The sequence below is a fragment of the Artemia franciscana genome, chromosome 16 (genome assembly GCF_032884065.1).
Source record: "Artemia franciscana chromosome 16, ASM3288406v1, whole genome shotgun sequence".
In the NCBI taxonomy this organism is placed as follows: domain Eukaryota; kingdom Metazoa; phylum Arthropoda; class Branchiopoda; order Anostraca; family Artemiidae; genus Artemia; species Artemia franciscana.
The window spans coordinates 37,182,638-37,198,480 of NC_088878.1; the positions used below are offsets into that span (position 1 = coordinate 37,182,638).

General features: G+C 33.5%; 1 protein-coding gene across 1 annotated transcript in view; it reads right to left on the reverse strand.

The window, feature by feature from the left end:
- Window positions 1-15,843, reverse strand: part of LOC136037409 (prostaglandin E synthase 2-like) — an 87,392-nt gene that overhangs the window by 61,966 nt on the left and 9,583 nt on the right. The window contains exons 3-4 of the mRNA XM_065720163.1: window positions 13,933-14,142; window positions 5,330-5,529 (exon numbers count right to left, since the gene is read on the reverse strand). Of these exons, the coding sequence (XP_065576235.1) occupies window positions 5,330-5,529; window positions 13,933-14,142 (410 nt within the window). The remainder of the gene's footprint in view (window positions 1-5,329; window positions 5,530-13,932; window positions 14,143-15,843) is intronic.

A 15,843-nucleotide genomic window follows, 5' to 3' on the forward strand; every position in this document is an offset into this window, starting at 1 on the left:
TCTTCCTAATTTTTCTGTTTTACCGAAGTCCCAGGATTTTACTTATATTCACTGGAGTGGTAGTACAATTAATATTAATCATGTTTTTTCTTCTAACCCAAGTGATCCTTTGCCTGTGGTTATTGTAATCGAAGATTTCCCCGTTAGTGACCACATGCCATTTCAGTTCCTTTTACCCCCTTTGCCTTCTCGTCCTTCCCCAGTTCGTTTTTCAGGTAAAAAAACTTCCTAAATTTTTTGATCAGGTTGACTGGAATCCAAATTTTAAACTGCTTTACCAAGAAAGAGTTGGGACTTTAATTGATAAAGTTTTTATTCCTAATAGCTTGGATTCAATGGACAGTAATCCATCTTTGACTATTAATTGTCTTTATTTTGAATTAATCCATTGCTTAAGGTATGGTGCTGCGGCAGGTTTTCCTACTAATAGAATATGATTGGGCGCGCAGAAACCTTTTTGGAGCCTCAATCCAATTTTTGGTAAATTCTAATAAGGGGGCAAAACAAGCGTATTGGGAATGGCGGGCTCTTGGTAAAGCTAGAGACTCGCATCCAGCTTTTTTGCTAATGAAAAAGAGAAAGGCCGAATTCCAAGCGGACCTCCGCCGTCATAATAACCTGATCATGGAAGAAGCTTCTTCAAATATTGATAACGACAGAAACAACAATCTCCTTTGGAAAGTTCTCCGAGGCAATAGGCAGACTAACATGCCTGATACTAATTCCGCAGCATCGCTAAAAGAGTGGGAAAATTATTTTTCTAAGTTTTCGACTTCACATGATTCGCATAATAGAACAGTGTTGTGTTGCAATTAGATGAAAGGTTGGAGAATTTTTCAACTGATTACAGGATATCTGAGGATATATTATGTAAAGCAATCAAAACATTAAAGGCGCAGTCGGCTAAGGATCATGATGGCGTATTAGCTAATCTAGTCAAACTTGCTCCTTCTTCTTTTCTTATTACTCTACTGGCATTTTCAACCTTTTACTTATTACTGGTTTAGTACAATCGTCATTCTATATTGGCATAGTTACGCCTATTCCTAAGAGTGGGAAGAAATACTTGTCATCTTGTAGTTCCTGGAGGCCAATTACTAGGGGTTCTATGATTGGGAAAGTGTTTGAGTTGTGTTTGAAGGATCTTCTTGAAATTCTTGAAGTTGGTTCTAATCAAGTTGGTTTCAAGAGAGGTTTGGGATGTGACCACGCCCATGCATCTTTCAGCGAAGTTATTGAAGAAGCGAAAATTTCTGGTCAACCGCTATACGCCCTCTTGGTTGATACCAAAGGGGCCTTTGATAACATTTCTCATGCATCTGCACTGCTCGCCTTAATCCAGATTGAACTGCCCCTAGCTGTCATTCGAGTCCTTTGCTCTTGTTATTCTCGATTAAAGATCCTTATTTATCCGAGTTCGTCTTCATCTCAGTCCAAATTAATTCAAGTGGGCAGAGGAATAAGACAAGGAGGAATTATTTCTCCTTATATATTCAATTCATGTTTAGCTACTGCCCTTAATTCTCTTCCCTGTTCTTCCGTTTCATTATCACAAAATCTGTCTTACATTGCATATGCTGATGGCATTATCCTTCTAAGCCGGTCAAAGTCTAGTCTTGTTTCTAATTTTAATATTTTAATGAATTGTTTGAAAGGTTTGGGCCTTTCTATCAGTTTTGAAAAATATCAATTTTTTGTTGAAAATTGTTTAGAGGATAATGTCAGGGCGACTCTCGATTGCGGCAATGGTGTTATTTTCCAATCGTCGCCAATAGTCACTTATTTGGAATTACCTTATGCTGCTTCGAAAGGAGATTTTAAACCAGTCCTGGTTCAGCCTCTTCAGATGAAACTACGCAAGGCAATTGGTCTTTTAATTCGTTTTCGGGGTCTTTACCGTCGGGACGTCCTTGGTCGTATGTATAGCGCTGTTGCTCTGCCTCACGTATTGTTCCCGTCCCTCCTCTTCCGTAATTTCACACCTTCTGATCTTTCACCCATTAAAGTTTCTTATTTTAAATTTTGCAATTTTTAATTGGTTTCCCCCTTTCTTTTAGTAACACTGAGATTGTTTTAAAGCTTAAGGTGAAGGATCCTGTAGTCTGTTTAAAGAAAAAATATAAAACATTTGAAGACAAGGCGAAAATTATCCTTTTAGGCCACAATTTATTTCCGTTTTTTAGTAACAGTTCTGGTTCTTGATGATTTATAGGCTAAATTATTTAGCAAGTGTTTTTGCATCTTTTTTTCTCTTTTTAAGTGTTTGATCAATATTTGATATTTTTTTATTGTAAGCGTTATCATTTGTCTTTTCTTTATATTATATTGTAGCCTACTCCTCATTTTTTGAGGGAAATAAAAAAAATAAATAAATAAATAAAAAAAAAATTATGCTTTTTTTGGAACTTTTTTTTAATGGGGGACTAACCGCAAATGAATATATTACTTCTAAATCCCTTCCTCGGATTCTTGATCGAAGCGTTTTTCCCACAACGATTTGCTTAGCGAAGCCGATAAATGGTTTATTTTATTTTATTTATGATCATTTTCTAATAATACCAGAAAATTTGGCTCCTCCTCCATGGAAATGTCCTCTAGATAATTCAATCTCGGTGAAAATTTAAAGTCGGCAAAGAGAACGTAAGACAAATAAAACGAATGTCGCTTAGGAATTCTAGCAAATTCCCTCAGTAACTTCCGCTGAAAAGTTCACCTCCCGAAAACTTCCTTCCCTATGAGAGAGAGAGAAGGATTTATCCATAAGACAGATAATAAACAAAAAATGGTTATTACCTCCCCTAAAAAGCAAAGCTTGTGCGAGACGGAGGTAGAGAAAACAAAATACACAAAATAAAAGAACACTAAGCTATCGACACCACTAATACAACCAAACAATGAGCAATAACTTAAAGACCTTTCCCCAGGTGCTTTTGGGGGTCAGGTTAAGACACAGATATTGGGCTTTCCAACTATGCTGAACAATATGGCTATTTCAAATTTTGATCGAACGACTTTGGAGGGGCCTGGGAGATCGGAGATGCCCTCCAAAATTTTTGGTCACTTAAAAAGGGCACTAGAATTTGTGATTTCTGTTCAAATGAGCCGTTTCGAGACATTCTAGGACCATTGGTTCGATACGATGCATCCGTAATGAGCCCTTTCATTGGGTTTGACCTTGGTAATATGAGACGAAGAGATCAAACGTTACCGAAGCAACATAATGCAGAACCGACACAGGACCGTCGTGGTCAAGAAACGTCGTTAATCCGATTACTTTTATTAAAGGTTAAATTTGGAAAATTTTAAAGTCGAAAAAAGGATTGGTTCACAAGGGTATAGCTAGGGAAGGTATGGGTAGGATGCCACTGCAAAGCTAAAAAACACAACAGGATGCAATAAATGATGCAAGTAAATGCAATACGGAATAACAATGGTTCTGGGAATTTGAAGCCAAAAATTACATGCAACTCCCTCCTTTTCATCTTTTGTAGTTTTGATTTTGGGTTGTATAGTGTAAGGCAACATTTTTCCAAAGGTAGTAATAGCAGAACCCTTTTGAATCAAATCTATTATTCAGGAAAATCGTTAGCCAGGAGATCGAACACTGCAGTGAAAACGCCAGGAGATAGAACACTGCAGAGTGTATATCGAATTGAGAATATCGAATATGTATATCGAATAGGAGATCGAATAGAGCCAGGAGATCGAACACTGCAGGGCCGACGCCAGGAGATCGAACAATGCAGAATTTATATCGAATAGAGAATATCGAATATGTATATCGAATAGAGCCAGGAGATCGAACACTGCAGGGCCGACGCAGTGACCTTAGCTGTCAAGAAGCGTAGTTAATCGGATTACTGACTTTACTTACTTAAGTTAAATGAAAAAAAAAACCTGGATAAATTTCCGCATAGAAACTTGCATTACACCCCTTTCGGGTCGGGCCTCTGTCATTTCGCTCCTACTTTTGTACGGCAAGAATAGGATAGTTAAGAAGGAGGCAAGGGTAGCATTGTCCTTTTGCTCCATGTGTGGAGTGATGGGAGTGGGGGTCGCATGATATATGATTGTAAAGAATTCAGATTAGTGAAACCAAGTGTATTGGAGAGACAAGGTTTGATGAACGATAGCTACCAGGTATAGTGACCAAGGAACATTTCGCAAGTCTTATGGGGTTAGGAAAATTTCTCAGGCTATCAATAGAATGGAGAAATAGATTTTTGGAATTTGTGTAATGTTTATAGGTTAGGTAGTGTGAATTACTTATGGTTAAATTTTTCATTTTGATTGGCATGGCCGTAGAGCGATAAAAGTTACCCTTTAAGACTCGAACCTTTGCAATTTCGGTCTACCTTCATTACAGCCCTAATCCCAATTCCCGGTCGGAAAATTTTGACTGTATCCACAACTAGAGCGGAAATATACACGAATTTTGCCCTTGGCGTTTCAAGAATGAATTCAGTTGCAATAATAAAAAAAAAGTTCTAAGCCTTGGTGGTTAAGTCTGTAGAAGTGAGGGATTGTTAATAAAAAAAAATCCACCAGAAGAAGTAAATCAGATAAATCACAAAAAAAGTATATTTATCGTGGTAGTGGTAGGGGGCACACTGATAGGATAATTTCTCGTGATTACCTTGGTATAGAGAGCATTTCGAGACAAGTCAACAGAAACCAGAAAAATGGTAGCACAAATTATTAGAAATATGCGATCAAACTGATTTATCAAAACAAATACATTTCTAAATGATCAAAAGGATCTTAACCCATATTTTTATAAATTATTCCATAAGTATATACCTTAGTAAAGTACACGCACAGAATATCTCGAAAATTTACGGTTCTCTGTAAACGATATCTTCATTTGATTTTTAACTGCCCCAAAGTCTATGTCACCAGAATACCGAATGTAGCCGTAAAGTACGTGTCTTTTCGTATGCAATATGAAATAAAAATTGTTTTAAAGTATACAAAACATTTTTTAATTTGTCTTTTTATGAACCGAAAATATTACTTTTCAATCCATGCATGCAAACACAGATTAACACAAATAAAAAACACAGTTCTTGTAAATGGGGCTCGAAATTCCACGAGAATAAACGAAGATGAAATTTAATTAATATGAGATTTCGAATTTCCATAGCTAAACTCATCTGAGAATCTTGTACCTGCATCGTCCAAAGGTTATACGAACCCTAGGAACTTAATTACTCGAAGAATTTCCCCTTCTTGTGGAAGGGGTGATGGGCCAAAAAACACAAAGATAACAAACGAGATTCAGTCCATGACATCAGGGTAAATACTAAAATATGACTCTATTTATACTTACACAATATCTTCCTTAGTTTTACCCTTTGGTAGCGAGTCCTGTAGCATTAAGAAATATTTGTTCATTATTTCCGTATTTTTCGTGCCATCTTCAACAAACTCCACCATTGGATAAAACTTTAATAAATCTTCCAATTTCATATTTTTGTCATATAGAAGAGATTGAAGGACTGATATTATCAATGAACTATCCACTAATTGCTGGAATAATAAAAAATTGAATCAAAATTTGTATTTTATTGGAATAATAAGTCAACTGATTTATTAAACTAATTACTGATCAATTTGATATTTTCACCATAAAGATGCGACTAACATTATCAATGCAATATCATCAATTGCTGGAATAAAAGAATAAATCAAAAATTCATTTTATTTAAATGATTAATCAAATGATCAATTCAGTTGATTATGACAAATTTGATATTTTGTCGTAAATGAATCAAAATTTCCGTTTTATTGGTATAAAAAATCGACTGATTTTCAATTTCATCGATGTACCATCAACCAACTGCTGGAATGATGAATAAACAGAAAATTCATTTCATTTGAATGATTAATCAACTGATCAATTTAACTGATTGTCGACAAATTTTTTTTGTCAAAAACAAAAGGTTGAAGTTCAGAAATTGTCAATGTTTTTTTAATCAATCGATGGAACACAGAATGAATCAAAAATGCATTTTATTTGAATAATTAATCAACCGATTTTTAAAAAACTGGATATTTTATCAAAAAGAAGTGGTTGAAAAACTGACATTATCAATACGTTATCAACAAATTGCTGAAATAAAAAATAAATTAAAAATTCATTTAATTTCAATGATTAATCAATTGATCAATTCAACTGATTGTTGACAAAATCCCAGACATTATCAACCAATTGCTGAAATAAAAAATGAAGTAAAAATTCATTTCATTTCAATGATTAATTAATTGATCAATTCAACTGATTGTTGACAAAATCCCATATTTAATCATAAAGAAGTGGTTGAAGTATTGACATTATCAACCAATTGCTGAAATAAAAAATGAAGTAAAAATTCATTTCATTTCAATGATTAATTAATTGATCAATTCAACTGATTGTTGACAAAATCCCATATTTAATCATAAAGAAGTGGTTGAAGCATTGACATTATCAACCAATTGCTGGAATAAAGAATGAATAAAAACGCATTCCCTTTGAATAACTAATCAACTGATCAATTCAACTGATTGTTGACAAATATATTTCGTCAAAAAGAATGGTAGAGGTTCTGACATTATCAATATATAGACAATCAATAAATGGAATAAAGAATGAATCAAGAAATTATTTCATTTCAATGATTAATTAACTTATTAATTCAACTGATTGTTGACAAATTCGATATTTTGTCAAAAAGAAGTGGTTGAAGCACTGACATCATCAATGTACTATCAACCAGCGGCTGGAATGAACAACGAATTAAAAATGCATCTGATGTTAATGACTCGTCAATTTATTCAGCTGCTGCAATAAAAACAAATAGCATAACTGATATTTAACTTTTGATATTTTGATGTTTAACTTTGATATTTTGTATAGACCTTTCCATAAAAATTCTCGAATGCCTTAGGAATCTACGTTAATCTGAAAAGAATCATAATTACTTATTTATTATTTATTATTTTAGTCATATTTTTAGCCATTTTAGCCATTTATTTTAGCCTTAACTGATATTTTGTCATTATTAATGTAGTGTGTTCATCAGTTTCTGCAATAAAAAAAAGATCATTTCATCTGAACGGTCAGGCAATCGATCGTTTCAACTGATTACAGTTTTATTTAACTGATGTAATCACTGTAAGATATACCCATAACTAAAATAAAAGAATTAACTTTCATTCAAGTGAATACAAAATTAGATATTTCAACAGATAATCCATTCAATCTACAGCTATTAGCCACATACTATCATAATATTGCTTGAAAAAACAATGAACTAGAAATTCATTCCGTTTAAGTAATTATTCAACCTCATCGTTTTGAATAATTATTCATTTTGTTTTACTGATATCATAAGTACATCATCCACCTTGGACGAAACAAAATAACTAAATAGAAATAAATGCCATTTAAGTACCATTTCAGTTAAATATTTCAACAGATTTTTCATTCATTCAACTCATATTAATAATTAGTTATCGACACGTTCAAGTAACATTTCATTCAGTGCTATTTCAGTTAAATATTCCAGCTGATTATTTATTCACTCAACTAATATTAACAAAGTGAACCATCCTTGAAAAAAAAAATAACTAAGAATCTATTTCATCCAAGTAATTATTCAGCCGATCGCTACAACCAATTATTCCTTTAATCAATGACATTCTATTTCCAAAGTATTATTCGTCTATTTATGAAGTAATCGACTGGGTTAAAATTCATTTCACTCAAGTAATTATCTCTCCAGTTAGTTCTTCCAATTAATTATTTATTTATTAGACTGACATTATCAATAAACTATCTATCAATTGCTGAAATGATAGAAGATACTAAAAATTCATTTTATTCAAGTGATTATCGTAAATGATTATTCTTTATTCGACTGATTTTTGAATAAACTAACCACTCGATTAATTAAAATAAAAAGAAAGATTATAAAGTGCATGATATTCGTGCAGCTATCTAGTCAAATGTTTCAAATGATTGATTATTCATTAGCTTGATTTTATCAATATACTGTAAAACCAAAAATTAATTAAACCATTAATTTTTTTGGTTTGTAATTGCTGAATAAAGTCTAATTTCTTGTTTATTCAGAATATACACCTTTTATTAGCATCAGAAATAATTTAGATTAGAGAGTGCCTTTTGCAAAAAGGACAAAAATTATTTGTACAGCAAATTCCATTGGAGTGGTAAGCACAAAAATAATAAACAGGGAATCTTTTTATTGTCTCCAAGAGACAACCAAGTCGAAAGAAAAATTTAAGAAACTTCAAAATAAACTTCTGATTGAAAATTTTATATTTTTATTTCTAAATCGAAAAAGATTGGAACTGTATAACTTTTTCAAATGAACTTTTTAGACAAATAAAAATAACAATAATCTTTTTGGCCCTAAAGACAATAAGACCCGTCACAAAACGAAGAAAAATCGACATCGTTGAGCAACAAACACGATATTTGTTTACCGTGCGCATTGTACAACAGACACAATCATCGTAAACCAGTAAAAAAGATAGTTATGTATCAATCCTTGTCTCATTTCCCACCTTTAGAACTTCCCCAGAATCCATCATAGCCCTTAATTTTATCCAATAGTTTTCACTGGTACTAGGCGTCCCCCCCCCCCCAGAAAAACCTCCCGGGTAAATTCCCCTCATATTCCCAATGGATAATGATGAATGTTCATTAGAAAGGAAATTGAAATTTCTACTAAGCTGTTTGAGTCAGAAGCAATGGTAAATGGTCTCATGCTCCATACTCTTTTCTTTTTTTTTATTTTAGCACATCCTCGCAAGCTCCGCTTTTGTTGTGCTATTATATAAAAAATTATTATTTTCAACAAAATTGTTCTACTACTACTACTACTACTACAGAACTGCCTGTAATAAACAGGCATAATGCTTCAATGTATTATCTTTTACATATTTATTTCTTTTCCCGGACAGAATTCATGTGGAAGGGTTGGTCGCATAAGCTTCAGAGGGTGCTCATTCGACTGCAAAGTAAAAAATTTTAGTGCCTTTTTTCAGAGTCAAATGTGATTGGAGGGCAACCAGTCTTAACCTGCGCCGTATTTCCCCAAACATACCCTATCAAAACTTTGAGATAGCCACTTTTAAAAAAATAGTACGAAGGTAAAATTACCGTATAAACTTTGGAGGGGGCTCATTCAATTGGAAATCGAAAGTTCCAGTAGCCATTTTAAGATTATCCAGGGGAAACCACCCCTCCCCATGCCCTTTCTATCCCAAATTCATCCGATCAAAGGTCAATGGAAGGGGGGATGGATGTAGAAACTGAAATTTATTTTTTTTTTTATTTCTGGGAATATTATTTCCTCAAAATGTCCTTTCATTCCCAGGAAATACCTCTACTGAATGCCCAGACTTTAAAAACAAGACTTCAGTTTTCTTCCGATCTGGGTACAAACTGCAAGAGATGCTGTCACCAGTAGAGGAGTTCACTGAGGTCTCCCTTGTTTAAACAGAGGATGGGACTTGCATCATGTATCAAGTAAGTTTGCTTGATAAAGCCTTAAGTTTGGTTTTTGCAAATGACTTAATGCAATATGGTAGTACACCATATAAGCATTTCTTATGACATCATATAAGCATTTCTTATGACATCAATATACGCATTTTCCTACATGATGCCATAAATAGCATAAATAAGATTGTTGAGTTTCCAAGGCATCAGTTATTTATATAATACTAGCTGCTGGGATGGCGCTTCGCGCCACCCCAACACCTAGTTGGTGGGGGGGCTTCGCGCCCCCCCAAACCCCCCGAGCGCGTAAGTCGTTACGCGCCATTGTAGTTGTGTCCCTGTGTCCCACCTGTGAATATATATATATATATATATATATATATATATAACTATATATATAAAAATAAGTTGTTTGTCTGTCTGTCGACTGACGTCATGTTTGTGTGTCGACTGACGTCATGTTTGTCGACTGACGTCATTATAAGGATTGAGCTGTATGTCGTCATGAAGTTGTTTGTCGTCTGACGTCATGTTTGTCGACTAACGAAACTACAGACCGGGACACCGGGACACAAATGACGTGTTATGTCTGTTATAACGTAATAGAGGCAACAATCTTGACAGGGCCTTTTGAGGGTGAGGCTTTTCTTATTCCACGCATTCTCATGATTCCAATGGATCTGCCTTTTCAACCTAAAAGATTGCAATTCCCAATTTGATTAGCATATTTAGTTTTCAGTCCAGAACCAATAAAGCTATTATGTAAATATCAAAAATATTTATGTTGTCTGAGCAATAATTTTTAGTTTTTATTTCAAAATAGAAAATTACCTGACAATTTTAGAATTATATCTATCTATATATATAAAAATAAGTTGTCTGTCTGTGGATCAGGTGACGTCATGTTTCTGTGTCGACTGGCGTCATGAAGTTAGTTGTCGTCATTTTTGCTATGACGGTGACGTCATTAAAGATATTTAAGACATATATGTTCACGTAGAAATCTATTAATGTTTAAGTTTAAAATGATTGATGAACTTACAATGGCAAAAGCCGATGAAGATGCTCAAAGAGTCTATGCCAAAAAACTTGCTGCTGATAGAGAAAGTCAGAAAAGAAAGCGTGCCGAGGAATCAAAAGAACAGCAAGGAAACAGGCTTGAGGCTAAAGAACGCAAAACCGCGCAGTTAGATGAAGATCCACCTGGACAGCGAGAGTCAAAACATATCAAAACTGAAAATGATAGCGATGATGATTAAGTTTGGGATCTTGACTTGGATAAGGTCATCAATGCCTACCAGATTTTAGTTAAAAAAACAAAGGTTCGGCGATATGTATTTCATAGTGAAGCTGAAAAATAAAGAAGAAAAAGAAAACTGAAAAAAGAAAAAATGTAAAAAACTAAAAAATACTAAAAAGAAAAAACACTCAAAGAAAAATTACAGACCGGGACACAAATGACGACCGAGACAGAGGGAATATAAATAACGACCGGGACACTCAAGGAGAAATTACAGACTGGGATACCGGAACACAAATGACGACCGGGACACAGGCAATATAAATGACGACCAGGACACAGGTATTTAAGAATATCGTTCAAAGACAAATTTTTAATTGTAAGAAGACCGTTGAAAGAGAAATTTCTAATTGTAAAATGACTGAAGAACCTACAATGGCAACACCCGAGGAAGCTGCTCAAAACGAATGTATTCACGCCGAAGTAGCTGAGTTGGTAAAGCGTTATGTTTCAGGTTCTAGGTCCGAGAGGCTCCAGGTTTGAACATTGACTTTAGCATTAATACAAAAGAAGAAAAAAACTAAAAAAGGTAAAAACTACAAAAAAACTAAAAAGAAAATATATATATATATTTATATATATCATCTTTTCCACAAAAATAATAATTTAGTGCTTCTGCTTAAAAAAAGCAATCGAATTGATGCCTCCTGATACGCAACTATCAACAAAGTGGCAATCGTTGTGGTCGGTGATCAGTTCTTACCTCGAGATAATATTCTTTATAGGCGAAACAATCAGTTGACAAGAATTGCTTAAACTCATCGATGCTACGATGCCCTACAATATCCTGACGAATATAAATGACGCCCGGGACACTCAAATAGAAATCACAGACTGGGACACCGGGACACAAATGACGACAGGGACACAGGGAATATAAATGACGACCCGGACACAGGGACACAACTACAACGGGGACCCCGGGGGGCACAGGGGAATATATAAATGACGACGGCAACACAGGGAATGGTCGATTAGCAATCACCATCAACAAAGCTCAAGGGCAATCAATAGAATCATGAGGTATAGATCTGAATACGGATTGTTTTCCCATGGACCATTATGCGTTGCATGTTCAAGAGTCGGTAAACCTGACAATCTATTTATATGCACAGACGATGGGACAGCAAAGAATGTTGTATATTCGCAAGTTTTACGTAGTTAAAAACATATATATATATATATAAATATATATATATATATATATATATATATATATATATATATATATATATATATATATATATATATATATATATATATATATATATATATATATATATATATATATATATATATATATATATATATATATATATATATATATATATATATATCCGATGAAGATGCTCAAAGAGTCTATGCCAAAAAACTTGCTGCTGATAGAGAAAGTCAGAAAAGAAAGCGTGCCGAGGAATCAAAAGAACAGCAAAGAAACAGGCTTGAGGCTAAAGAACGCAAAACCGCGCAGTTAGATGAAGATCCACCTGGACAGCGAGAGTCAAAACATATCAAACTGAAAATGATAGCGATGATGATTGGGTTTGGGATCTTGACTTGGATAAGGTCATCAATGCCTACCAGATTTTAGTTAAAAAAAACAAAGGTTCGGCGATATGTATTTCATAGTGAAGCTGAAAAATAAAGAAGAAAAAGAAAACTGAAAAAAGAAAAAATGTAAAAAACTAAAAAATACTAAAAAGAAAAAACACTCAAAGAGAAATTACAGACCGGGACACAAATGACGACCGGGACAGAGGGAATATAAATAACGACCGGGACACTCAAGGAGAAATTACAGACTGGGATACCAGGACACAAATGACGACCGGGACACAGGCAATATAAATGACGACCAGGACACAGGTATTTAAGAATATCATATATATATATATATATATATATATATATATATATATATATATCTATATTCACAGGTGGGACATAGGGACACAACTACAATGGCGCGTAACTAATATGGCGCGTAACGACTTACGCGCGCGGGGGGGGGGGGGGGTTGGGGGGGCGCGAAGCGCCCCCACCAACTAGGTGTTGGGGTGGCGCTAAGCGCCACCCCAACAGCTAGTATATATATATATATATATATATATATATATATATATATATATATATATATATATATATATATATATATATATATATATATATATATATATATATATATATATACGACTTGGGTGGCATACGTTGGGGTATGCCACCCCAACAGCTAGTATATATATATATATATATATATATATATATATATATATATATATATATATATATATATATATGTTTTTAACTACATAAAACATGCGAATATACAACATTCTTCGCTGTCCTATTGTCTGTGCATATAAATAGATTGTCAGGTTTACGTTTTTTTTCGGTTTTTATCTTTTTTTAGTTTTTTTTAGTTATTTTTCTTTTTTAGTTTTCTTTTTCTCCTTTATTTTTCAGTTTTTTATCCTTTTTTTCTTTTTTTTCTTTTTTTTCTTTTTTTTTTCTTTTTTTTTCTTTTTAGTTTTTTATAGTTTTTACCTTTTTTTTAGTTTTTTTGTTTTTTTTAGTTTTTTTCTTTTTTAATTATTATCTTTTTTTTAGTTTTTTAGCTTTTTTAGTATTTTCTTTTTAGTTTTTTTTGTAGTTTTTACCTTTTTTAGTTTTTTTCTTTTTTTGTATTAATGCTAAAGCCAAGGTTCGAACCTGGAACCTCTCGGACCTAGAACCTGGAACATAACGCTTTACCAACTCAGCTACTTCGGCTTGAATACATTCGTTTTTGAATTGGTATATGATGAAATAATTCAGACGTCATATGCGGACAGACAGACCAACATACAAACAAACAACTTATTTTTATATATATAGATGTCTGTTGGAAGGATATATCGTTCAGGATCTAGGGGGTAGCTTTAATCAATTTTTCAATGGAAATTACAAAAAATTAATTTCTCAATCAAAGAACCAAAAAAAGCTGTTAATATTTAAAGTTTTTAAAGTTAACATTTAAATTACATTTAACTTGACAAAGGCTTGAACAGATGCTAACAGATTTAGACTTAAGGATAACAATAACCGGCTCTTGGCAGTCATTGTTGGCAAGAAGGTAAACTACCTGATATCCATCAGCCACCTTAGCAATAACGATTGGAACTTTTTTATAATTTGACCATTTGACTTCGGTTCTCATGACTGGGTTAACTTCAACAACTTCATAAGCAAATCCGTAGTAGTCAAGAAATGCCCGAACTTTGGTGCAAAAGGGGCAAGGCTGGTACTGATATAAAACTAACTTCAAACCGGTTTTATCAATCGGCGAACATATCTAAAAAGTATAATATTTAGTAGTTAAGAAATAATTCAAGAATTAGTCGATAAATACACGATCCTTGGTACTAAAGGGAAAAGGCTGGTACAGATACAAACCTAACTTCAACCCGTTTTATCAATCAGCGAACACATTTGTAAAATTTAAATATTGATTAGTCAAGAAAATATAGAAACCTTGGCGCAAAAGGGACAAAACTAGTACTGATATAAAATTAATTTCAAACAGATTTTATCAATCGACAAACATATTAAAAAAATATATATAGATCATTGCTTAAAAATAATGTTCAGTGATAAGACTGATATATGAATGATGTAACAATATTTCCCAGTTTTCTTTTCAAAACAGCTTTTCCTAAATGATTTCAAACTTTTCACAAAAATGCATGCAAGTTAATTGTCAATCTCTGATTATGAAGACGAGAATGAAATCAGAAGAGAAACAATTAAATAAAAAAAGAAACTAAATGAAATAAAAAAAAAAGAATTAAAAAAAATCATAAAAAAAAAGAAATAAAAACGGAATTCATAAAAAAATAAAAAAAAGAAATAAAAGAAAGAGATTTAAAGAAAAATTCAAAAGAAAAGAATAAAAAAAGAAATTAAAAAAAAAGTAAAAAAAAGAAATAAAAAAACGAAATTCATAAAATAAATCCTGGGAGCCTTGCCTGTATCCCTTTTGCCTCGGGTGAAGGGACTTTCCTGGATATAAAGATATTGACGGCCATCTAATTAGTTCTTCTACGTAGTCGCGATAACTTACTTTTAAATCAATTAAATTCAAATCATCAGGAAACTCACGCACGAATAAAACTTTGAAAGCATCAATTGGTTATAACAATCTACTTGTTCTTTTCCTTTCAATTAATATTTGTTTCACTGGTCCATTTGTTACAAGTTTGATTTCCTCATTCACAGAAATTTCTGCCTCTTTTCTTGGCCTTTTATTCCTTTTAATTTCTGCTCTTTTTGAGCTTTAATATCGTTATTTACTTCTTGCCAAAAATTTGGTGTATCCTTTCAAACTTCCCACAAATGAATAATTTCAGTTCCCTTACACAATCCCTTTGCTTAACGCCATCTCCCTCATCTCCACCAACAGCATTACCCTCTCCTCCACCCTCATCTCCACCAACAGCATCACCCTCTCTTCCGTTCATCATAACAACCACAAGCTTTGTCACCATAAAATTTGATCTCAAATATTCAACTGAAAAATCACACAATCTCCCATCGCCACCTGCCCATTTGGTCTCCCAAAATTCCCCTTCGTGTTCATCACTGCTTCAAAGAGTTCCTCCGTTATCAAAGTTATCCGTTATCACTGCTCCGTTATCCGTTATCCGCCTCGCCTCCGTTATCCGTTATATCGCCTCCGTTATCCGTTATCACTGCTTCAAACAGTAATTTTGGGTCTTGTAGATTTCTCAGTCCAACGAATCGCCAAACTAGTTCACAATTGACCTTCATTCAAGATGGGTTAACCTGATAATCATGAACAAAAAGACGGTATTCACTACTATTTTCCTAATGGTTACATAATGAGTTGTGGGTGTGTGACTGATCCATAATTATGCAATAATGCAGGATTGGTTTACCTAAATACGTTTCAGTCTAATGTTAGTCATTTCTACTGTCTCCTTTCTCTTAGCCAAATAAATCTACGACGAAGTCGTTATTTAATATTATGATAATT